The 26082-nt window shown below is 34.3% G+C and overlaps 1 protein-coding gene across 1 annotated transcript in view; it reads left to right on the forward strand.

Moving 5' to 3' along the window:
* Positions 1 to 2156: 2156 nt before the first annotated feature.
* LOC101890652 (tyrosine-protein kinase Dnt) overlaps positions 2157 to 26082 on the forward strand; it is a 33754-nt gene continuing 9828 nt past the window's right edge. Inside the window, exon 1 of the mRNA XM_005181747.4 lies at positions 2157 to 2852. Within this exon, the coding sequence (XP_005181804.2) occupies positions 2702 to 2852 (151 nt within the window). The 5' untranslated portion in view covers positions 2157 to 2701. The remainder of the gene's footprint in view (positions 2853 to 26082) is intronic.

Consider the following 26082-nt stretch of genomic DNA (forward strand, 5'->3'; position numbering starts at 1 on the left):
CATAAGCTCTTAAAATATTCAAATGCGAAACTTGAAAAAAATCCTGTTTATATATAGCTAAAATCATCATGGGGGTTATACTAAAATATCGGAAGGTACCGCTATGAGGGCTATACGAAACCCTGAACCTACACCGACAATTTTATGTCTTAGGCTGTAGTATCCATTTCGAACTTAAAATACTAAATTTGAAACAATTCCGGTGAATAATGTTGCTTAAATCATAAAAATACCGAATATCGGAAGGTACCGTTATATGGGGAGCTATACCAAAAAGTGGACCTACATAGCCCATTTTCAATGCCATAAGTCTGCAGACATAATACACATTTGAGTAAAATTTTATCAACCTACTTCATTTTGTTCGGAACCTAGGGTGATTTCCACAGACGGAGAGACGGACGGACATCGCTAAATCGACATAGAATTTTATGCTGATCAAAAATATGTATACTTTTTGGGGTCTAAAATGTATTTTCGAGGTGTTACAAACGGAATGACAAACTTAATATACCCTCCATACTATGGGGAGGGTATAAAAAGAATACACACGTAAACAAATAAAGTTGACGTATTAAGCCAAGAAAATAAAAAATTAAATCGTATATATCAAATCGTCATACCTTGATTTTATTGTACCATGAGGTTATGAGGATTTATTTGACGTATAAGCAATGGAACTAAAATCCAAAGGGTTGATTGTAGACGCACTTTTGGACCTCATGTTTTAATTTCTTCTCATATATAAATATATCCTTTAATTAGTTAATAATTATAATAAATAAAAAGTTTATAACTACAACAAGTAAAAACGATGTAAGTTCGGCCGGGCCGAACTTTTAATACCCTCCATCATTTGGTACAAATTTGGCAATTTCCAAAAAAAAATAAAATCCGTTAAAAATTCTGTTAAAATCTTAAAAATACCGAATGCCTATACGACAACGTGAACCTGCATAGGCAACTTTTGTCATAAGTTATTTCAATATTTAAATGCGAAACTTGAAGAAAAATCTGTTTATAATGTAGCTAAAATCATCAAAATATCGAATATAGGGGGTACCGTTATATGGGGGCTATACGAAGACGTGGACCTGCACAGACAATTTTCTGGCATGGACTGAAGTAACCATTACGAACTTCACATGCGAAATTTGAAACAATCCCGGTAAATAATGTCGCTAAAATAATCAAAATACCGAATATCAGGGGTACGGTACATGGGGGCTATACAAAGACGTAGACCTACATGGCCCATTGTCTGTTTTATGCTGCAGTATCTATTACGAACTTCAAATACCAAATTTGAAACGATTCCGGTAAATAATGTCGCTAAAATCATCAAAATACCGAATATATGGGGGCTGTACGAAGACGTGGGCCTACACAGATTATTTTCTGTCTTAGGCTGTAGTATCCATTACGAACTTCAAATGCCAAATTGGAAACAATTCGGGTGAATAATGTCGCTAAAATCATCAAAATACCGAATATCGGGAGGTACCGTTATATGGGGGCTATATGATAACTTGGACCTACATGGCCCATTTACGAACTTAACCTGCCTACTGGCAAAATATACATGTGTGCAAAATTTTAGCCTTTTATCTCAATTTTTTCGAAAGATAGCGTGATTACAACAGACAGACAGATGGACAGACAGAAATGGCTAAATCGTCTTTGTTGGGTCTAACGTGAGTATTTCGAGGAGTTACAAACGGAATGACAAATTAATATACCCTCCATAGTATGGTGGAGGGTATAAAATATTAAATTAATAACATCTAAGACTTTAAAAACACTGTTAAAATTGTATTTTTCTTTCACATTTATTTTCTGTCGTCACACATAAACACCCTAATTGCCCCTTCGGTCACAGTCCAAAAGTAGCTACGATTTTTTCAGGGGAAATGCTTAGAAGTTGTTTTGGAACATTTCATTCTGTTATAAAATACATTTTATAATCCACACACTCAGTGGGATATATTTACTCTGTTGCTCTTCCTCTCTCTCGCTCTCTCTTTCGTCATTTAAAATTGTTTTCGTTTCATTTTATATTGTTGGTGTCGCTGTTGTGCAAATCTCTAAAACTTGGCATCACTTCATCGACTGGACTGTCAGAATAGCTAAACGAATTTGTCAGTTTTAGTTGACAGCTATAATTCAAGAGTGAAGGGTGTGTGACAGTGCGCTTGTTCACAATACAACTAACAATTTCCCGTTGAACATATCGTGTCTATCTATTTATTGTTTGCCTTCATAAATTTAATATTATTACAATTTATAAACTCTACAATCGTGATGTTTTGCAAATGCCATTCAATATATTTTTTTAAAACTTTTGTTTATATTTTCGGACGAATTTAGTTTGTATACATAAAGAAGTATGGTCGAGAAGCAACTAACAAAAGCGAACAAAAAATAAGAAGAAGAATACTAAAGGAAAGCAAAACAAAAAGAGCAAATTTGAGAAATCTAAACGGAAGAAGAGAGTTTGAGAGAGCAACGTAAATAAAGAGAAGGAAAAGTGAAAAAGCGAAACAAAAAAAAAACAAATGCTTATTTTAATGTTTATAAACACAAATTATTGAATCTTGTGCCTGCAATATTGATTTAAAAATAATAATTATATAAACAAGTGCCAAAATATAAACAAACAAAAACTAAATTCCGTAAAATAGTGAGGAGAAGACGACTGAAAATGGCGTGTTTACATTCATCGGCACAACCCATTCCAAAAACAGTTTGGAAGATGTCACCACTGGTTTTGGTGTTCCTGTTGTCCACAATCAGTGGCTGCTGGGGCCATTTAAATTTGTATCTAAATCCGCAGGAAGTAATGCGTCTGCTAGGTAAGTCACTCACTAATCAGACACATGTTTTTGTTGGCAGTATTGCCCAGATAAAAAAATGTTGGTTTTCCTCAGAATTGGCAGATTAACAACATAAAAATATATTTGTGTGCCTCTCTGTATTTGCTTTAACTCTTTTGTAGTTTTTGTTTGGTTGATTTTATTTCTTTGTACATATTGTTTTGTTACATTTTGTCTAAAAAAACAGACCATTTCCAGGAATTTTTTTGAAGCTCTTTCGTATTGGTTTCCTTTACCCCTTTTGGGATGCTGTGAAGTTGTTGCATGCATGTGTGTGTTGTATTGTCTGTTTGTTGTTATGAGAGTAAATACATGTCAAATTAACTTTGTGTATATTTTTGTTGCTATTGCTGCTGAGTTGTGTGCCTTGGTCAATATTTTAATGTCGATTTTCCAACAATTCTCTGAAAATGCTATTGTGAACTACAATTGGAATATTTTCACATATTCATGCTAAAATGGAATAGGAAGGGAAAGAACAGGAACATAATGTATTACAGTATCGGCAAGGGATTGGGAATATTGAAAACATTATCAAAATATAAATTATTAATTTATGTTCGATTAAAGATCTTTGCAAGTTATTTCAGTTATATCGATGTTTTTTTGGGAAGCCAAAACTTCTCGACGAGTTGACTTCGAAGTTTCTTCGAGTTTCTTTTGTCTTCCAAGTTTCTTTTGTCCAAGAACGGAGTTGATCTGGCAATGTTTGTATATCCGTCGATTATAATTTGTAATGAAACTCGAAACTATAATAATGGTCCGATCGACATTCAGAACATGCACCTTAAATCTTTGGCGGAGATCACCACACAATAATGCGGGTGACTTGAGCCAGATCTAAAATTTTGTCCAATGTTGTCTCTATATAGTCTGCTGAAGACATAATTTAGCAAGAAAGTAGAAATTAGAGCATTGACTATTGCTTGTAGGAGAACAAAAATATAATTCATGTGTTTGTTTTCTCTTTCGAGATGAGCTTAATGATCTGAAAATTAATGATTCGAAAATATAATTCGATTTCAACCATTTTAAGTGATGGCAAAATCTTTTTTTAATTTATTTATTTTATTGGAGTATATAACTCGAGATATAAGAAATAGGTACATGAACTCGTAGAACTCTACATCTTTATTTGTCATACAAAATAGTTGAAAGGGAGTGGCAAAGAACTCACTCAAAAACTTAATAGTCAATAACTCCAAAAAAGCGGCCATAACAACAATTCTAGACCTGTCATGTCGATATTTGAAACAATTTATTATGAATATATTTACCATCTATACAAATTACATTCCCCTACATCATCCAGACCACACACACGCACGTTCATTGCTTTAATAATATAGAATGTTGAAAAAAATATCTACAATAATTTAGATTTTTAAAAAATACCTAACCCCCACTACTTAAAATGCATTAAAATTTTTAATGCCGCAGACCAACAAGAAATTATGCCATACTTAAAGAAATACAATTTCTAACGAGGATGAAGCCAAGAAAACCATGAAGTACAATTAGAATAAAGGAAATTTGTAGACACTTGAGACATGGTTGTCATTGTTTACATTAACAAATGATTTTTATGAAAAATTATTAAATTGTATCTCTTTTCAATGAGTTGTATATTTTGTGTTTATTATGCCCCACGTATGGCCCCAGCCACACCACTCCTCATGACTGTCAAACGTATTTGGAATTTGTGTGCATAGATAATTTATGACTTGTAATAATTAAATAAATATTATTTTTTTTTTTTTTTGTATGTTTAATTTCCATAAATGCACCACCTCGAACCTTATTAATTAGACATAGACAAATGGACGGACGGACAGTCGAAGGTATAAGCGGATGCTAATACTTATTTAGTAAGCAACGCGACTGGCAGACAGACAGACAGGCAGGCGGACGAAGGGACGCCCTAGTTAAGACGCTTTAAGTATTCAATCGACACTTACATACACCCCTGATTGACCAAACAAGAAGTAATCGAAAAGAAACGCTATTCGTTGTGTCGTCATTTTTCCGCTCTTGTGCTTACTTTGACTTGGCTTAATGAAATTTGTTACCGTTGTCGTTGTAAATGTTTTCGTTTTATTTGCTGCTGTCGTTTGGCTTAAATCGCTCCGTAAATGATTGTTTGATGTATTACTTGTACTATTGGCTGTTATCCCATCATCAAGTCTATCTCGTATGATGGTATCTTCTCGTTGATTGTTGTAGGAATGCCAGCATAACTAATTTATTGCTTGGTTGTAGGCAAATTTCAACTTATCTCTTGCTGTACGCATGTTTCGATTAATGGTTTATGTTTCTCGTGAAAAGGTTTGGTTCGGTTGATGCTGGAACTGAGATTTTTCTCCGCTCTTGGAAACATGTTTAAATTTAATTGGTTTCTGGTTTTGTTGTGAAATTTGTCTAATTGCGGTGCTGGCATGACGTAGGTTTATAATTTTTTGGTGATACCTATGTTGAATAACACTCGATCATCAATCACTTGTTTTGTTTGAAAACTAATGCTCTAAACACATTACCATCATCATTGACTTGAGCGATGAAAGTGTCAGTGTTTGACTGTTACATGAATCTTCTGGACCTCTTGTGTACATCATTACATAATACAACAGAATTCTATTATGAGGGTATCAGAAAGCTTTTTTGTGTGATTTGTTTTCTTTGCCAAATTCAAATCCACGTTTGCTTGACATCTGACATTCTCAATTACATGGTTGATTTTTGGAATAAATAACCGTAGAAAATCAATTTATTTAAGTAATACCAATATAGCGCAAAATGTTTATGTCCCTTAATTTATTTAATTATTAAATTGCACTTTGCAACGTAGATATTTCTACAAATAGCTTGCATTTACAGTTCGAGAAAATGAGGATATCAATAGAAAAAAGTTCTAATGAGCTGAGTTATTGAAGAACCATAAGCTACTTCTTGAATATTTAAATCCTTGTCTTTGTAAATAGATTTCGATAGCTTTTGATTACAAAGGATTCGCAACTCATGAATCAAATTTAGTTAGAATTTTAGATGTGAGAGGTAAAAAAACCGCTTGATGTAACGCATTAAATATACATTGGTTACATTTTCGTAAGAATTTTTGGTTTAGTCATTTAATATTTAAAAAATATGTCTGTTAATTGGTACAAAGTTAATTATACATTTCCTTCTGGGCCGTTCCGCGAAATTCACTTTTATATGTCACAAGAAATGTTTGTTAAAATTATTTTGTGGAACTTGTAGACTCACTATTTTCTTTCATCGTGACTTAAAAAAAAAGATAAATTTAGGTTACCCTTCGACGTTCAAGTCTTTTTATTTCCACGAAATGTTATGGTGTTTGTTTCTTCTTTTATTTTGATTGAATTTAGTCGTTTTATTGAGACATCTTTGGCTTGATTGCCGTCATTGTCATTGGCCTTTTGTGTCTACATTGTTTGCCCTCCCCAACCGAAACAAAAGAAATAGGAAAACATAAATAAAACACGCCACACGCTTAAAAGCAGCCACTCATTGAGTTACCTAATTTAAATTACATTAAAGAATGTTTGAAAATATTCTAAGAAATTAAAATATCATAACGTTTGATTAGATGGGACAGTGGAGCATGAAATAGCCCACAAACATTTTTGTGGTAAGAAGGGAATCCAATTAATTGCAGAGCGTTTCACATTGAAATGAAAACTCATAGAATGAGAAATACTATTGTATTTTATTCGATACTGAACGAGGAGTCCGTTATCAAATACACACTGTCAATGGCAATGGGAATTTATGTAAATAATCTACAAAATTCATTGGAAATATTCCGCTAGATATTGTTGTTGGGGAAAACATTTGGAGTTTTTTGATCTTTAACAATTAACAATCATTTAAATGTGGCAAATAAACCAAAAACAAACTAAACGCATTAGTTGCATGCATAGTTTATAAAGCGACAACTGATTGCCGTCAATGTGGTGGATGTGAATTGGTCGGTCCTTCTGTTTAATCTGATGAATAAATTGGCTGGTGTTACAGAGTGTGGGTGGGGGGTTGAAAACGATGTCATCAATGTAATTGTTCGTGCACATGGCGATGCATGAATTTGATGCTTGGCATGTCCCCATTTCTAGGTAGGCAAACATGAAATTTCGGTAGCCAGCAACGGATGTGCAGAGAAACACAGCGGTTTCACTCCTGTTTTCTTTTATGGGTTCATAAATTTGTATCTGTTATATTTATGTGTGTTCGTGTGTAGAAGGAATTTATCGCTTGGTACTACAGATGTAATGCGAAGCATTTATTAATTCATTCGTTCAAATGCTAAGAAATGTATAATTTTTGTTTGGAACAAATACAACAATTCCTGTTGAAAAGGAAATGAAATAAAATGCGGAATTCTCAAATTACAATAGAAATCAATCAAGTTGTCGAATTAAGACCAAAATATTTTGGATTACATCCGAAAACGGCGTAGCGTCATAGGAAGGACATTATTCCAATTAACTCAATGATTAATTCAACTTCTGCCCCGAGTCTCTACCCTTCATAAAGGAATATTTTGTCTTAAATTACTTTCAATTATAATATTATAAATACGTATTAATTAGCCACTTGCTAAACCAAATTTGCTAACTAAAACAGTTTTGCAAGCGACCCAAAAACCACTGTGAGCGAATATGGTACGTGTACTTTATGTTTGCAGTTTTTTGCATTGTAGGCCATAACATCAAACGTCGTCCCATAAAATCATAAAAAATGTCACTCATAGTTCGTCGCTTTTATATGAAGCTGATGAGTATACATATCTATGTATCTGCAAAAATACCTAAATTGGGTTAAAGTTGAAAAATTATACCACAACATTTCAGCAGAAGAAAAATTTAGCACCGATAAGCGGGATCCTACAAAATCATACACATACAAATTCCATAAAAATATAACTTCTGATTTAACATGGACCCTTTAGCACAGTTGTGCAACGTGAAATGATGACTATTTATGCAGTACACTTGTCAAATAGCTGCTGCTGCTACTGACAAATGCCATAAACTTTTCTCGCGAGTCAGTAGCTTCTATTGAAGTTTATTTCGTTGTCCATAAAACAAATTGTTGACTTCGACATTCATAAAATAGCATGTACTTTATACACAACGCTCTTTGGCGCCTTAATATGTACCTATAAGGAACTGGTGTTTTAAGACGGGGGTGTAATGTCGGTGTCTTATTAAAATTCTTATTTTAACAATCTCCATTTCCAACATGGATGATAACTGGGTCGGACGATCAAATGTCGTTATTCCTTTTTTTTACTTTGGCATTGTTGAGAGTCATATGATCTCTGTCGGTTGATATTTACAATTTTGTGCAAGCAACATCTTTACCAAAATTCAACTTACACTTTTCTCGGCTAGCGCTCAGAAGCAGTATTCCAATGGCCCTGTAAGGGAAGATTTTCGTACGTTGAGTTTTGTGTGTTGTACAATAAGTTATATATGAAAAGTTATGCAAAAAGATACGATTTGATTAAAAGAAATATGAATATATTGTTTTTCTTTTTTTTTTAAGAAGAATTAGTTTAAATCGAGACAACTTAAAAACCAAAATATCTTTTAATGACATATGTTTTTTACTTCTGTTTGCTTATTGTAGGGTAAGCTGTTTTAAAATATTTTTTATCAGCAAAATAAATGTGTGCAACGACAGCACAGCTGGTCATAAATATTAATTGTGACTTGTGCATAGCGTTGCTACTTCTTCGAACATGTTTTCTTGCTTTCTTTTCTCAACGTTTTTATTTTATTATTTTTTTCGAAATCCTGTCACTAAATCATTTTAATTTTGATCAATTTATTTCTCAAGCCAACAGAATATCAATGATTCATTTTGCACATTTTTTTGTTATCCAAATACTTTGTAATGTTGAATATTGGAAATATATATTCCTTGAGATGTGATCATTTATTAAGAAATGTAGACATACAATAAATTAATGAGCGTCTGATAAAAAGGCTTGTAACACATTACTCAGACTCAGTCAAAGTTGACACAAAAGGCCAAGACAAAAATCACATTTTGGTAGGAAAAAATGATGTCATCGTAGAAGAAACAAACATATTTGATAAACAATTAGAAGTAATACTTTTTTTCTGAAAAAAAAGAAGGATGTACAAAAAACAAAGTAAGTAGACATGTTTTACTTTCACTGCCAAGTGGCTTGGTCTATCTCCCATTCTATTCCTCTATCTTAATTAGAATCATTTGACTACAGACTATGACCTTCACGTATTTTATGCGTTCATTACACTGTGCCCTCACAAACCTTTAAGCCTATACAATGGCCATTACATTCATTATTAATGTTCATATGAATGTGTTCGTGCAGCAAATAGATCAAAGACTTTATTGAAAAAAGTTTCGCTCTTGTTGTTTACCATTAATCCTGATTAAATCGTTTCATTGGAAAAGTTCATTCATCTTTTTGTAGACATTATTCACACATCAAATAATAATCACCATATTTACTACATACAAATCAATTATTAACTTTCAATAATGGCTTATTAGTTTAATAATATTATATTGTAATTCCATATGATTGTGTATCGCCCACAGCCAGCTACTCTCCCTGATCTTTTGTTTTGTTGGTATGCGTAACAATGACAAAGCCATGAAAAAATTTTTGATTCAAAGGCTCGAATCGGTTGGCTTAGTCGTCGCTATTGTCTTCATGTATTCATTTATGGCAGCCATCACAGCAGCGATAACCCTTCATTCGAATTTTAAGAGCAAATAAAAAGTTGATGATAACGCTTATGTCGAACAAGAAGATGAAGAAATTAGATTCAAATGTAATAAAGCAGAACGTTTAACAAACAAACAAAGTCATACAATGCAACTTGAATTGTAAACAAATGTGTCGGAGAATGTACGGCGTTAATTATATACCATTTGGGCGCAGTAAAAGTAATAAATATGCACTGTGTTACCAACTGGATCTATTCTACTTCTTACCTGTTTTAGTTAGAAATGAAGTGCAGTATATTGCAAAATAAAATAAGACAAATATCCTTATTTTATTTTGTCCAAAGATAATGTTTCATTTTTGCTATTGGGATTGTGAGACGACCTTGATAATCTAAATCAGTAAAGGATTTTTTACTATTATTTGACTAAATGGTAGATATCCATTTGAACTGTTATTTCTGCTTTTTAGATTTCTATTCACAGAAATTAGCCGGTTTATCTGCTCCTAACATTAAGTGCACAATGCGCTGTTATTTTAAATGATATGATATTGGCTACTTTCATGGAATAAACGAGCAAACAAAACGTCTAACTGGTAGGAGTCCTAAAAACCACAATAGGCTGGGTGCAAGGTTCTGGTTTATTGTTGTTGCTCCTTTGTACATTTATTATCTCTTACAAGCGTCACGTATTATATCGGTATTTACGCAACACTGATTTTGTTATTGAACTGTGCCTGTCGTTGTCGTACAACTGCTGCTGGTTGCCGACAGTTTGACTGCTTGTGAAACGAAATCGAAGCTGCCATAGTTTGCTGCACGACATCTCAACACAGCCGAGGAGCGTTTATTCGTTCATTTATGTTTTATACCTTCAACAAGATTCTTATCAGTTAAGCGATACTTTTTTCTGTTGGTGCTCTGTGTTCAGGTTTGGGTTTCTTAAGAAATTCAAAATGCTCTTATCTTTCGATTTTGTTTACTAGTTGTCTTTTTTTAACTCCAACCACCTATAAGCTGGCAATCTGTGAACATTGCTGTCATATTATCCAGTTTTACATGCACATCTGAGATAAGAGCAATATTAAAAAAAAAAAAAAAAAAACTATCAAAAAAGTTGTCCACAAGTATTCCATTCGAACGTTGGAGGAATTAAAAAAAAATTACAATAGAAAATACATACATGTGAATGTTTTACTTGAATCTGGACGTCTTTAGTGTTGAGGTTTACATTTTTATGACTAAATATTCGGCATCTTATAACTACCGGCCCATTAGCCGCAGCAGTGTGAATTTTGTTATCCAACATAATTGACATGTTTTACCCTCATTAGGAAAAATTTTCTCGCCATTAAACTGATGAAATGCATTGCAAATAAGTTTGGTTCTTCTTTTGCAGTCTCGGCTTTAGGGGCCATTTATTTTCAATATGTAAATTCTGACGAATTTGTTGTGGTTGTAGCAAGTGCTTGGATGTAAACACTCCTTAAAAATAATTGCGGCCAATCGTGCATTACTTGGAAGTATATGTTTTCAAAACAAATTATTCTTATTATTACAAGCGATACTGCTTTAGCCGCGGTTGTAGTAAGAAGAACAAGAGAAATTACTTTTCGTATTAGTGGAGTGTTTGAAATGAAATACTTCCTTCATCACAGTGGTACTCTTTGGGTGCCACCAATACAAAACGACAGCAGCGACCACAAATCACCCAAAACCTATTGGAGACGGACAAAACACATATTGCCAGGGTGGCTGGATCGCTGATTGTTGGGTACTGTTCTACACTGACTTGACTGCCGAGTATATTGCGGTTGTCCCTACAACATCGTCACGGTCCGTTTTTCCTTGTCTGTCCGCTTGCCAGCAACTTGTTCTGCCGTTTAGCATTATCCGTGGCCATACATCATCTTAACAACATTTTCATAATTTGTTTTTCTAAAAATGAGTAAAAGATTATTATTAAAACAAAAATTCCTGCAGCCAAACAAAATACAAATGGTTGAAAGCTACGAATGGATGTGTGTGCTTCATTAAAGCGGGATCTTTCGGTATGCTACATAGTGGTTGATATTTTCTCTATCGTTGATGTTGGCGGTGGGGGGAGTAGAGCGGAAAACGAAAAATGTGTGGCAAAGTGGCATAAACGCTTAAGTATTTAAATAATGTTCGAAGTGATCGTTTTTGTTTTATATTTTCATAAGATAAGAGCTGTAATAACAACTGCATCCACAGTAGCAGCTACTTGGGTGATGATGGACCGACAGCAATTCGCCCTTTAGTCTGGCCCCATGTGTCTGGCCCCATGTTTTTATGCTAGTGTGAGATCTTAACGAAAACAATTTGTTTTTAATACCACACACAAATTCTACTAAATCTACCATAACAAACACCAGAAAAAAATACCAATTTAGAAATTAAGGGCTTTTAATCCTAGTTGTATTTCAATTACTTAAGAAGGACAAACATATTTCCTTTGTCTGTCTTTGTTCAAACGTCTTGTAGCTTTGTTCTATACAACAGAAATGAGTGGTTGTTCGTCAGGCATCAAATGTAGACTTCTTAAAATTGCAAGATAATGATTGTCCTCTGTTCTTATATTGCATTATAATTACTCAATGTTTTATAGCTTTTGTGGACTTAAAATACACTCTGAATATCTAAATGTTTGATTTAATTCGAGATTTTATTAAGTGATAATATCACATAATTATATATTACTTTACAAATGAATTAATTTCATTTTTTGTTGACATAGGATTTTGATAAGTTTTTCATATTCAATTGAAGCATTAGTAAATGTGCCTGCTTACTATTTAATAATATGTTGGTACTTTTTATATTTAGATGTAAAATCATATTCGTGTATACAACATTAAATAAATGTATTTTTCTTCTCTTTGTAGGTAAGCTTTAAAAATAAACTCAATCGTCTCCAACAAATACATTTTGTAAGTAACCCCAGGATTCACGGTTTTTTTTATTCGCCGAATATAAATTATATGCGGAGGTCTGTGAGACCATTTTGAATAATTTTCATTTGATGTGGTTGATACTGTTACAAAAAAAAATATTTTATGGAAATTTCGTTTAGAAATCTCTATGTGAGTGAAGGATTGTTACCACCGTCTTTGCATATCAACACAACTTTTTGGTTATGCAAAATTTTTCTCTAACTTAAAATGCAGTAATTTTTTTTTTAATCTTAAGAAACGGCAAATGCAATAGGATCAGGCTGTTGGTTCGCAATAACTGGATACTTGCAGACATACTGTCTTGTTGGCCGCTTTGCAAGTTTCTGTATAATTCCGCATCCATTCATTGGCCCTAGTCATCCGTCTGCCCACTTTTTGCACAAAGTTTTGTGGCATTGTTGTGGCATAAAATATAAGATTTAATGAAATTCGTTACTATTCTATCTTCAATGAAGTTTGGCTTTCAAATGTTTTATCTTATTTGCACAATGAAGAAGACGTACGAAAACAGGGCAACAACATCAAGACTGTACAGGCTTCAAAAAAGGTCACATGACAGATATATTCATATTTAAATGAATTCGTAATATTTGCAAAACAGAACAAAATGTTAAATGTCCACTGTACACCGTTTCCAGTAGCAAGAAAGTCTCTAATCAAAATCGTATTCTATATTTTATTTCATTGTTTAAAACTCATTTATCGGAAATGGTTTTGTAGCAAATTTTCATTTCGGCCCAAAACCTGAAGGTCTCTTGTTTTACCCAACAACTAGTGACTGACTGACGACAGACGTACTCTTTTGTTTGTATTATTTTTCTGCAGCTTGTCCGTCCGTCCATACATCCATCCATTGCTTGCAACGATGTAACTCATTTTCATATGTTAGCTGTTGCCTTTGCTGCATGCATTGACAGGAGTTGTTGTTATAGCATTTGAAAAGCCATCATCAAGTAGTCAACAATTTTGTGGCAACACAACATTGCAACAGGCAATCTGGCGCGCTTGCAACAAACAGTCGTTCATTCAGACAAGCAAGCAAAGCAGTGAGGCAGGCAGGCAGTCAGTCAGACGGCAACATGTTTACTCTGCTTACATTTCTTGTTTTGTATGTTAATGTCGCCTAATCAATCTTTTTTAGTTTTTCCACAGCTGTTGTTGTTGTTCGTTGTCCGCACAGATTTGCAGGCAGCCAAATCATATTATTTTAAATTCATAGATATGTTGGAATAAATTTGTTTCTCCAAATGAAAAAAATCGTTAAGAAATCAAAACCCACCCAACCACCAGTCTACAATGATGGCGGGGCCTACACACCAATGTGGATAAGAAGACAGGCGTCAAACCTCATGCCATTACCAAGGAACTTGGGAATCTATTTTTACAACATACATAGGCAAACTAGCAAATGATTTTCATAAAACTAATATAGTATTCTGTGTCCACAGATATAGCCAGATTATTTGCTCCCCCTTCTTGTGGCTGTTTTGTTCAAGGGCGTAGTTGAGGAAGCCACACGTAAGCGATTTTAAATTACACTCAAATTTTCAGGCAAATATTTTGAATTTTCAATCGCCAACGTAGCATGCACGCACGCCTTTGATGCATCATGGGATTGTTGCTGTTGAATAGGGGAAGCTTGTTAAAAATATTTTACATTGAACTTTCCTTTGGCCAAAAACTAAAATGAAACTGAAATGGAATGTTGGAGCCCCGCACTTATGATGTGATCATCATCGTCATCGTCAGCAACATCACCCTACTGCAATAGTCAAAACCAAAAGAAAAAAATGCTTAGCCTTAGGGTTGTACGAAACATGCCGGATATGTATGTTGTTGCTTTTTGTTCGGCAGGCATGTGCTTGTATGTGCGTCCAACGCTCGTCCCACAAACTATCTGTTAACAGAAAAGTCGTGCACCACATACGTATCTTTGAGTGTGCGATATGCCGGAGTAGCGATATTTGGCATTAGTTCAAGAATTGTTGAAGATGTTGTTGCACCGAAAGTGCTTCTGGTGGTTGCCGTTACTACATCCACTGTGGGTGCTGCTGGATATTGTTATTGGCTACAAGTCGTCAACAGCATTCGAACAAAGGCAGCAACATCATCATCGTCATCTGTATCCGCATGATTGCCATCATCGACATCATCCTTGTACACTTTTTTCACAAGGAACTTAGCATTTTTCATACAAAAATATCGGTGTATGAAAGTCATGTTTTTATGTGTAGTGTTCTTTAGTCATTTCTCTGCATACATTTTGCTCTGTTTGCTGTATTCGATGCTTGTTGCTGCAACCAAATCTTATTTTGAAAATCTTTCGACATTCATCGTTTCTTTATTTCCGTATATGATGGAGTTTTAACCTTTGGCATGGCATTTGAAACGATTTGACACCATCTCATAACTTGCAACAGAAGTTGGAAAACAGAAAAATTTACTCTCTTCCACTGAATGAAAAAAGGAAAATGATAAAAATTGTCATCAAAGTTTTGCTTTAACTAATATTGATTGGCATCGAATGCCTTAAAACATAAATGTTTGTTCCCATGATTCATAGAAAATGTACGTTTTTGAAAACGAACCTTTTTTGCACAAAACAGTGTGTAATAAAATATACGATCCATACTTGAACTTAAAATATAACAAAATTAAATACTTAATTCTATTTTAGATTGCACCGAGTTTCAAAGACAACACAAACGAATTATTGAATTGGTATGTTCACCCTGTCTCATCTGATGGTTAAAGATTTCTTCCATGAAGAATATAGTTGTTTTGGCATATATGTTTTGTTGTGGCACTGTCTGAACAAATGTCTGTCTGAAAGGCTGGTTGCCTGCCTTTCTATGTCCGTGCTGGTGGCTGGGTCTATGTAAACTGGCAAAATTAAAATCTTATCAACTCGTGAAAATCTTATAATGTTCTTAGAGAAGTTTGTTTACATTCGTACATACTTTTTGTGGCAAAATAAAAGTCGTTAGTATTGCGTGTTTATTTTGTGGTCTCGACATTTGGGTATTCAACGTTTCATTTAATTCCAGCCATCATTGACAACAACTGCCCAGAGGTGAACACAACAAATAATTTTGTTGGCTCTTCTTTGTTTTTTTTGTTTTGTTTGACGGAAAGAATTTAATTTGAAATAAGCCCTTGTTAGGAAGCAGCAGGGAGACCATAACATGTTTGAAAAAACAGATTTTATCTTTAAGTTGAATAAACTGACGAACAATTAACCTTATCATAATGCTTATTTTTAGACATTCTTAAAATCTCTTTTCAAGAAATATGCAACTCATTGATCTGCAGCACAGTTACAAGCATTTTTTTATAGAACAAATGATTGTTGTAACTTTCTAGCTTAAAATTATAATTTTTTTTCGGTTCGTGGAGTGGAAAATTGAAAATCACTAAAAAAAGCTATTTTGATAATTTGCTTTGAAGTGGTGTGATGCCTTGTCTTCATTTAATGGCCATAACAAGCATTTCCGGCGTTTTAAAGCCTTTGGGAAATTCCATTGAAAATAACTGGAGTTTATTAAAATGTTCTATTTTATGTAAACATTTTTAGTTAAAAATATGTCATTATTAAATTATGTGATTGCCTGATGCAAATTAAATTGTTTTGTCATATATCCAAAACTGTCCACACTAAAAAAAGCAACGTAACTTGCACGACAGTTGTTAATTGCTATTTTATTTCATTTTAAATTAGATATAATGTAATTAATTATATGAAAATGGCAAGCGGATACATGGTATGACATACCAAGCTACCATTATCTCGACATGGAAAAAGGCAGTGAAGAAAAAAATGCCCAACTAGCCTACCAACCAACCACACAGAGAAATAATAAATTTATTATTTGCATAATTTATGACAAACATAATTAAAACGAACACAGCAACTAACTTGAGTTGGCACAGAGGCATAAAACCGATTGAGGACAAAACCAAATTTGCAGAAAAAACGCCAACTCAGAACTATTACAAATACTTGTGCTTGCCAACTGACTGAATCAATGTCCGTCCAATATCAAATTTTTTTAATGGTGTTTGAAAAGAAATGAACTATAAGAAAATTGTCAAACAAGATATGAGGCTGTGCCACAAGTGGCATTAAAAATATATTTTTCAACATTTTATTGACCCTTAAAAAGGTCATTTATTCTCCGTTCTAGATACAGAAAAATTGAGCAGTTTCTTAATGAAGTTGTGATTTGGAAAAACATAATGTTTTTTTTATTCATTCACTACTTACATTCATTTCGTCCCTGAAGTAATCCATCTGATCAGTCAACAGTTATAAGTCCATTTGTCGTGTTTACGTGCAAAAACCCTCTAATTTGTGGACATAGAATCTGTCTCCCCATACAAAGATAACATCCGATTTGGATATATATGCAGCAACAACATTATTTCGTGTATACGGATTCGTTGCAAGATTAAATTTTCCTTGTTCAAGTTTTTAATCACAACACACTCGGTCCGTCCGAAGTCAATTCTTCCCTTACTTTTTACTTTTCTACTGGATCTGTAAAATATTTTTTGACGAATTCCTCTATCTCTGTACTTCCCCATTGAAAAATGTTTCTATTGATGCATTCATTTCTTATGTAAAAATATGGTTACCTTCATCAAACCGACCATATTGAAAAATTATGCTTCTGCTCTTAATACAATGCACAAAAAAAATTAAAACGTGTCAATGGAGAAAAACTGCCTCAGTTGGACGTCGGGTTGTGGCCAATGTCTTTTTTTGCATTCACATCCCTTGGTATTCCTCCAGCACAGCACATCCATTTGCTGTAGTTGGGTTCGTCAAGTCAAAATGCAGTGGCAGGAACATCATCTCAAGTGTTTCGAGTCATGTTTTTCTTTTCTCTTCTCTGCATTTTATTTTTTATTTTTTTAGATTTTGCTTGCCGCGTTATGTTGTATTGTATTTAACGAGTCTTGTAATAAATTAACAAGCGTTTGCAAATTTTTGACATATGTATTTGCATCACAAAACTCTCTGGGCGAAGCAGCAGCAGCAGTGACGACGACGGTGGCACAGAAGAAGATGTTGCAGAAAATTTGCATGTGCATATATATTTTTTATGCCAAGTCAGCGTGCGCCATGCAACTTTGCTGGAGAAAAAACGGCTATGGAGCCTTGCCCAACCACCAGACAGCCGCTAGTTCCTACATCGAGTGAATGGGCGAGCTTTCATATTCTTGGCAGGCATCTCCCCACAGCCGTTGTTAAAAAGAAACACAGCATTTACGACGCTTATTTTCTGGTTACACGCCTAGTCATCATCTTGTTGACTTGGTTGCCCGTATTAACATACTCACGATTATGGGGACGTAATATTTCACGAAAATCTCTCACTTACATATGTACATGATTCAGGTTTTTTGCCACGGTAAACATCGTATGGGTTCGCCTGCACCAGGTATTTCCCACTTTTGTTAGCAGTATGTAAACGAAGAAAATCCCAAGATATTTTAGTTTCAAATAATTTCCACTTACTGTATAATCAGATACACATGACTGCCACATAGTGAGGTTGACAAATACTATGAGGTGCGCGATATTTTATTAAACCGTTTCATAAATTTACTGTCCTGTATTTCTCGCTAATATAAATGATCTTAAAGATCTGAACTTGTCCTTGATATTGGCATTTGCCAAAGCTCTCGCTTCCTATACTAACCGATGTTGGCAACACTAATGAGGTATATTTACTTGCTCGTGTGCCATGCCACATTCTTTTCAACTTTATGGTGGAGCCATGCATTCGCACTATGTGTCGCACTTGTCATGTTGTTACACATCAGCTATCGCGCCTGACTGTCACTTTTCATGACAGTAATCACAAACATGCCATGAGCCACCGCCGTGTGTGAATTTGAAACGTTTAACCTTTGGAATTTCTAAAAAAATGGGGAATCGTAAAGAGAAACCCTTAAGACGAACATACAAACAAATTATTTTCTTCTAAAAATCAAAAAGAAAAAAATACTACTCAGTGTAAGTTACCAACAATTAATTTCCTCTGATGGTCATGCTATAATTCATCTGAGCTGTTTACATTGATTCTCTACAAAATAAGTCGATCTTTTATCTAAAGCCCAGTTCATTATTCGAAAAAATAATACGAAAAACAGGCAGGCATCTTATTTGTCATTTTCTTGCGGAAATCCCATGTATCAAATGTCCCCCCTGCTGTGGGGACACAGCGGTCAGACAGGATAAGATGACTGGACAACGGTTGGAAGACACATATGCATATGAATTGCGCTCGTTCCATCAAGGCCCAAGGAATAGGGAAGAAAGGATAAACCCCCAGTCTTGCTTACATGTAATTCATGAACAATGGCTTCTTAGCGAATATTACAACAACGGCATAAATCCAATATTTATATTTTATTGGTTCTGTGCGAAATTTCACATGAAAAGATAAACAAACAACAGTAACCATAACACGCATTGATGTTGTTGTACCGAAGGGGGACATTACTGTCTTCTTTGCGGTGTTTTTCGGATAACGAAATAACGATGATGATGGTGGTGGTGTTGGTGTCGGTGCCGAGTAGTAAGACACCAAATTTCAGTACTGTCTGTTTTTCCTTTTTTTTCGGTATCTTTGTCTGCCCATTTAGCCAAACATGCATCCCTCGTTGGACCTTTCATTTTGTATTGTGCCATCGTGTTTTTTGTTGGTGTTACACCATCATGCCAGCTCAGTTGGTGGCAGTACGAAAGAAAAAAAGACTATTTCCGAAATGATTTGCAGTTAAAAGCACTATATGTTTATTTTTTGGTATAGTAACGTAGCAGCCGCCTCTATTTAGTATTTAAAAAAAAAAATTGCTGTGCTTTTCGTTTTCATCTTTCTTCGTATGCATCGTCTTTTTCATTGTCGTCGTCATTGGCAGCGACAAGTTAACAAGACAAAAAGTCAAGTTGTTTGAATTATGTGATGGCGTTCTACCCCAACAGAATCAACTGTGAGGCCCACATGTTTATGTATCTATGCATGTATGTGTAAAAAGGGAATTTATACGCTATATTCTTGGCATCTAAGGGCAATGAAGCAAGGAGAACGATTTAAGCGACGACGAAACTTTGAATTTTAAACATAAAATACAGTGTCTTAATGGTGTTGTTTCTATTACGTCTTGGAATTCTATTAAAATATATGGTTTCAAACATCCTAACCATAATTGCGAATCTTAACACTCAATGTTTTAAATATCACCATTATGCGGAGATCAGGTCTATTGTGTCCAATCACTATAACAGATATAGGTTAAAAGTGTCTATAGATAATTTCAATATTGTTCTAAATAATTAAACACACTTTTGACAGTCACCTTGAAGAAAAAATTGAATTTAAGCTTATTTTAAAAATACACTCTAACATGAAGTGGTAGATTTGTCATTCCTAATAAACATACAATCCTAACCCGATGTAACTGTTTGATTTGGGGTTATAGGAATTATAGTATTTAAGATGTTCGATACCATTTTAAATGAATTGTTTTTCTTTTCACATTTTAACCTAAAGCAACGTAAAAACAATTTTTGGATGGCTGCAATTTTATGTTTGGGAGTCTTAAAAGGCCGAACGAACTCCTCCTTGCACCTCCGGCAATTATACGTATTGCGACATCGACCATGTAACTCTGCTATACATAAATGTTAGACGTTTTGTGAGGTTAACAATTTCGTCACGATCGAATTCAATGCCTTCGGAGTTATTTTTTTATTTAAACACTGTACCTATCACAAAACCGTCAATTCGATAAAACATAAACTTAACACTTAGACTGCTTGCAGCGTTTTTGTCGTTCTTTCTTGCTTGGCTGTTGCGCCTTCAAAGCAGTTATCGTCACTGCCATACCCCGTCTCATCGTCTTGATTAGCTTGAAACCAACCACCAAATTTGCCAAAAAGAAATATTCCGGCAATCTCAGACGGATCCAATAGAAACCAAAAAGCATGCCAATGGATTCACACAAAATATTAACAGAGTCAAATAGTAGCAAAAACCACAAAATGTCGGATAAAAGAGGAACAAAAATCTGGCGTTAAATGGAAAATAATAAATGATTTAACACATTTCGCACAAACCTGCCTCGTGATATTTTGTAGGTACCCATATTCTGCAAGTGACTTTTGGGATTTGGGGTTGTGCTACGCGTCTCCAGTTGTTAGTTTGCTATTTACGGTCTGCCGTCCCTTCGTCCATTAATAATTCGTGTCTGTCCTTTTGTCTTCTTCTTTTTCTTCCACACGGCTAATATTACAAAAATATGAGCCGCACATAATTAAGCCACGAAAAACACCTGTTGATTTGTTAAACGTTTCCAAAACATGATAAAAACCTAATGAATGAGTGTCGAACGATGGCAGCGACAACGGAACGAAATGTGTGTGTTGAAAGCTTTTCAACGTTGTATCTCTTAGTGGGTGTAACCGACAGAGACTCCCTCAATATTCCGAAGGTATTTATGCAACACAGCACACCGAATTAAAAAAAAAATCATAAATTTTATTTCAATTGGGGCCGTCGGAGACTACGATTAATTAAAATAAATTTGTAATAAATGTTGTTGAGTGTGAGGGAATTTTTATTAAATTCTTCTTTATGGGTTGGTTCTTTCTGTTTTAAGTTAAGAAAAGACAATGAGGAAGTTTGATGCGGTATTTACAACAACAAAATTGTCTTTTTTTACAACAGCTTTATAAAAAATATCAACATTTTCCATTGTAAATACTAAATGCAAGATTTTATATTTTGGAACAATAATTTTTGCTTCACCCTCTCAAAGCACATTAAATCCACCTCCCTGTATTACTTTTTCAAATTGCGGTATCTCCTGCTAATTTCCAACCGAATTGGCTGCGTATACTAAAGGTCCCAACCTCCCTTTAGAACTGAATGGACTACAAATTAGTTTTTTTACAGGTTAAAGGGATTTAAGAAAAGAGGTTTCACAATAATCTAAGTTTTACGTGGTAGAGGGTATACAAATGTCGACCCAGCCCAACTTAAAGTAATTTTACTTGCTTTTCTATAAAAAAAAAAAAGTGTTTTTTCCTACAACTTTGAAACCAATACACAAATTATCTGTTAAGTACTATGTGGGTCCTTAAAATTATAAGACACTAGCTGTCATTATATTATTGGTTAGGTATGAGAAATCGCCAAATACTATTTCTAATTTTTGGCATGATGCATCATGATTGCTGAAAATCCTTTTGAATGTTTATTGCACATATTGTAAACTATAATTTTTAACACACCCTGCTCGAATGTGAACAATGGTAACAAGTTTTTATGTTGGCGTTGAAAGACTGCAAATATTTCGAAAAAATATACAAATACATTTATTTAATGGTCCTCTCCCAGAGATATGCACCCTAGATTCCCCCTACCAAAAAAAAAATGAAAGTGTTAATGGCCAGAGAGGCAATTTTTGTCATCGACATACTATGTGTGGGCTGAAATTTTCGGATTGTTTTCCCTGGAATGAAATTTATGCGTGCTTGCCCTTCCATATTAATGTATGTTAGAGACAACGTCAACCACAACCGCGCTGGCATGCCACAATATTTCCAAATAAAATATGAAAAAGTCTAAAAGCAGAATTTATGATAATGTTACGGCATTTTTCTACGAACAAAGAGAAACGATTATGTTATGTTGTTACATTTGATATTTAGGTATTTATCGAATAACATCCGATGGAAGACGATTTCGTTAAGGATGCCTTAAGAAAAAGTAATTCAGATCATCGGATTACTGTCATTCACAGAAAATCCAAAAGTCAATTGATCAAATTGAACTTCTTGAATTACCTTTTGTGTTGTTTTGTCGTCGATAATAACGGCACACGTGAATGACTACTCGACGTGATCGAGATAATTGGATGGATCGTTATCAGGGGTGTAACCGTTTTTTATGGGGTAAACTTAATCTCCTGTCTTGCCTGGCATTGTGTCATTGTAACATTCAGGTAATTAATACATGCCTTGAATTGAGATCTTGACTCTCCCATTCTTTGAGTCGTTTTCATGTGAAAAAAGTAAAAATCTGTTAGGCATTCTGTTGTGAGTTACCCGTTGTGAGGGTCTGGCCATTCGTTATATCCCATGTTTTGTTTACTTTTGAAAAAAAGGGCACTGGGAAAGACACGCAATGGGTTTTTCTCTGTGTGTTGTTGTCGTAAAATTCTTTGTTTTGTCTTTTAAATGCTAGTGTCTTTACCCCATCTTCTCCGATTCATTGGTATTGCTAATGTTTTGATTTCTGTGGAACAATAGCAATCCAATTTCAAAGCAATAAAATGTATACACTGCCTCGTGTAATGCTGGGGTTATCGTTGTTTATTGCAACATTTGTTATAGCACAAAAAATCAGTTTAATCGCATTAACTTCATTTGCCAAATTTAGAAAAAAAAACAAGCCTTCAAGTACAAAAACCCAGATCTGCCTTACAATAAAATTTTCCAAAATTATAACTTATATTCTTCTATAAAAAAAATCGAATCAAGATTCTCCGATAGGAAACTCCAGCCTAACCCTGACAAGTTTGCATTGTTGTTTGTAATTAATGTGCAGCATTTTCGAGATGTCACACATTCTTCTTTTTTCACCGCTGACATTGTCAGACTACAACGCCCTCTGTATGTTGTAGAGGAGGGCATCACTCAATTCAATACTTCGTTTCCAACAAACAGAAATGAATGACAAGGCTCGGTGGCATTTGGTTTTTGGTGTATGTTTTTTTATGTGTGGGGATTCTGATTGCATTCGCTAGCAGTGTTCGTTAGTTGACAGGAAGATTCTCGGCAACAAAATCCGCTGGATATACTGTGGTACTTTGTGTTTTGTGTGCTCCAGTTGATGGTGGTAAAGAATGAAAGGGGGAGCCGACGAGAGAGTTGTGTAACATGACATAGGCGGGTTAAAGTATTACCATATGTCTTTTGTTGTTATTGTTCTTGTTCAAAAAGTGTATATTTTTATTTTGTTTCAATCCAAAAAAAAAATGTTGCCGCTATAAAGCAATTCAATACCTCTCTATTTCTATATTCCCATCAAAATAAAATGCTTTTCTGCTCCACACGAATTATCGGTGGTTGGTTGGATTCTAAAACCAACAAACACGTCCCAAATGTTGTGTATGAGGTAATATTTCTAATTGGCGGTTTATGACTCCGGTTCAGTCTTCTTCCAATAGCAATTTCTGATTTATTAACAGAAAGTTCTGTGGGCCAAATATCATTGGTGTATTGTTTCAGCTTTTCTTACAAAATCGGAAACACATGTTGTTGTAAGCGAAGAAAAAATATTGTTTTTGATTTAGTAGCCAAACAATAAAAATGTATATGAATGTAATTTATGGCAACGCCTTCAGTGGGAAACAAATAAAAATATGTTCAACATTTTATTATATTGTTTTATTTGCTGTTTATTTTTTCGTCTTTTTTTCTTGAATAATCGATTCGAAAACAAATCTAGACATTGTAGCAATACAATTTTATCGAAGTCATTGATAGATATTTCCGACCACACAACATTTACTACTCCATCTTAGACTCTGTGAAATTAAATAAACTAAAATCTAAATCTTATAGATTTCAATTTTGGATGATAAAATACAATTTCATCCAAATCATCCAATTTCATCCATGGCATCTATTGCCATGACAAACATTTATAGAGTTGATTTGAAATTATTTGTCGTTTTGTTTATTGCTTGCTTGCACTACAGTAGAATATCATTTAGGACACGATTTCAAAATCGTTACCAACACCAGCCGCCGACCCAGTAGCAACAATAATCGCATTGTCGTGGCTATGGCCCAAAAAAAACTTTGCCTGCCTGCCTGCCTTGTTTCCTACCACTTAATCCCAGCATAAACCAAGTTGTGCCTTCCAAGAAATACTCCTTGGTTTGATTGCGAGTATGCGTCGGTATAAATGTGTGCATGTTTGTGTGTGTTTTGAGTAAATAACTTTTAGGTCACATTATTTGTCAAATAGCCAATAAAAACGATGGTGGTTGTGCTGCATGTGGCTAAGACAACCAAAAACTCTGTCTCAATATTCCTCTTTCCTTGCTGAACACCATAACGAAATTAAGGATTTAACGGGCCATTGTTTTGTGTTCGGTGGTTTCGTCAGTGGAAAAAAACGATGCTCAGTGTTCGTTCCGTTGTTTTTGCCACTAACCCGATGCCTTGCTTATTTGACCTTAGATTTAAATATTAAAAGAGAACAGAAAAGTACAAAACGTTTTTCACTTCCCATCTGCAAAATATAATGCTTACACAAAAAAAAAAAAAAAAAAAAAAAAAACGTCTAATGGGCAAATGAACAAACTAACAACAATAATCCTTGAAATGCAAAAGAACAATAATCATCATAATACAGTGCCCGGCTCCATACTTGGAAAACACATTCGCTGTTGCTGCCATAACCACTTCCGTTTGCCTCTATTCGCTGCTCTCGTTGGTGGTTCTAGGAGCGTATACTCATTAGCCTTGTCCACCAACTGATTTGCTGTCCAAAAGGAGTAAAGTTGTTTTGTTGTTGTTTTTTTCAATGTTTGTGAAGTACCAATTCGTAAAAAACGTAATCGAGCAGCGGCAGCGCGCCATTGCAATAGCAATCGTCTGTTTAATTTGCTTTGTTTTCTTGTTTGGTTTTTAGGGCGCTAAATGCAGCATAAAACTTAATTAGATACGCTCGCATTAAACGTGAGTTTTTTTTTTATTTTTTGGTATTATAATTATGGCAAAATATCATAATTAGTAGGTTACACAGTGGAATCATAACATTCAAAAAGGCTTCACATTATGATTTTCATATTTAGCTATGGGTTCTTGATTTGGACTGCAATACTGTGTCTAACTAGAATCGATATTTTGTCCAAAAATTCTAAAGCCAATCGATACCCAAATTATTTTAGAATATTATTACCAATTGTGCAACGTTTCACATTACTAGGTAATAACAACAACATATACTGTTTATTATCAATATCCTAAATATAATAATAACAATACGCGTAAAAATATTACTTCATCTCTTTACATAAGAGAGTTAATTAATTTGAAAGTGACAACCCAGCTTATGTGCAAAAAAAAAAAAAAAAAAACAAATATCATTGTGAATGGATTTATTAGGAGCTTTTGTCATTAGAACTTACTTAAATCTCTCTTGTTCCGATAAGAACAAATCGCATATAAAACAACCAGCATTAACTTCATATATTTAAAATAATAGTGGTGAATTTTTTGCAGCGTTGTATTACCCTTCCGATCTCACGACACACCAAACACTCCTTTTAAAGATTTATATCTACATACTGTGGGAAAGTGGATTCTACAAAGAAAACAAATACCATTTTCAATTTGTTTGTTGACTTTTAATCGCCATATAATAACTACATATTGTAAAAAGTAATGGGTTAGTGGGTTCATTT

The sequence above is a fragment of the Musca domestica genome, unplaced genomic scaffold, assembly GCF_030504385.1.
Source record: "Musca domestica strain aabys unplaced genomic scaffold, Musca_domestica.polishedcontigs.V.1.1 5, whole genome shotgun sequence".
Lineage (NCBI taxonomy): Eukaryota > Metazoa > Arthropoda > Insecta > Diptera > Muscidae > Musca > Musca domestica.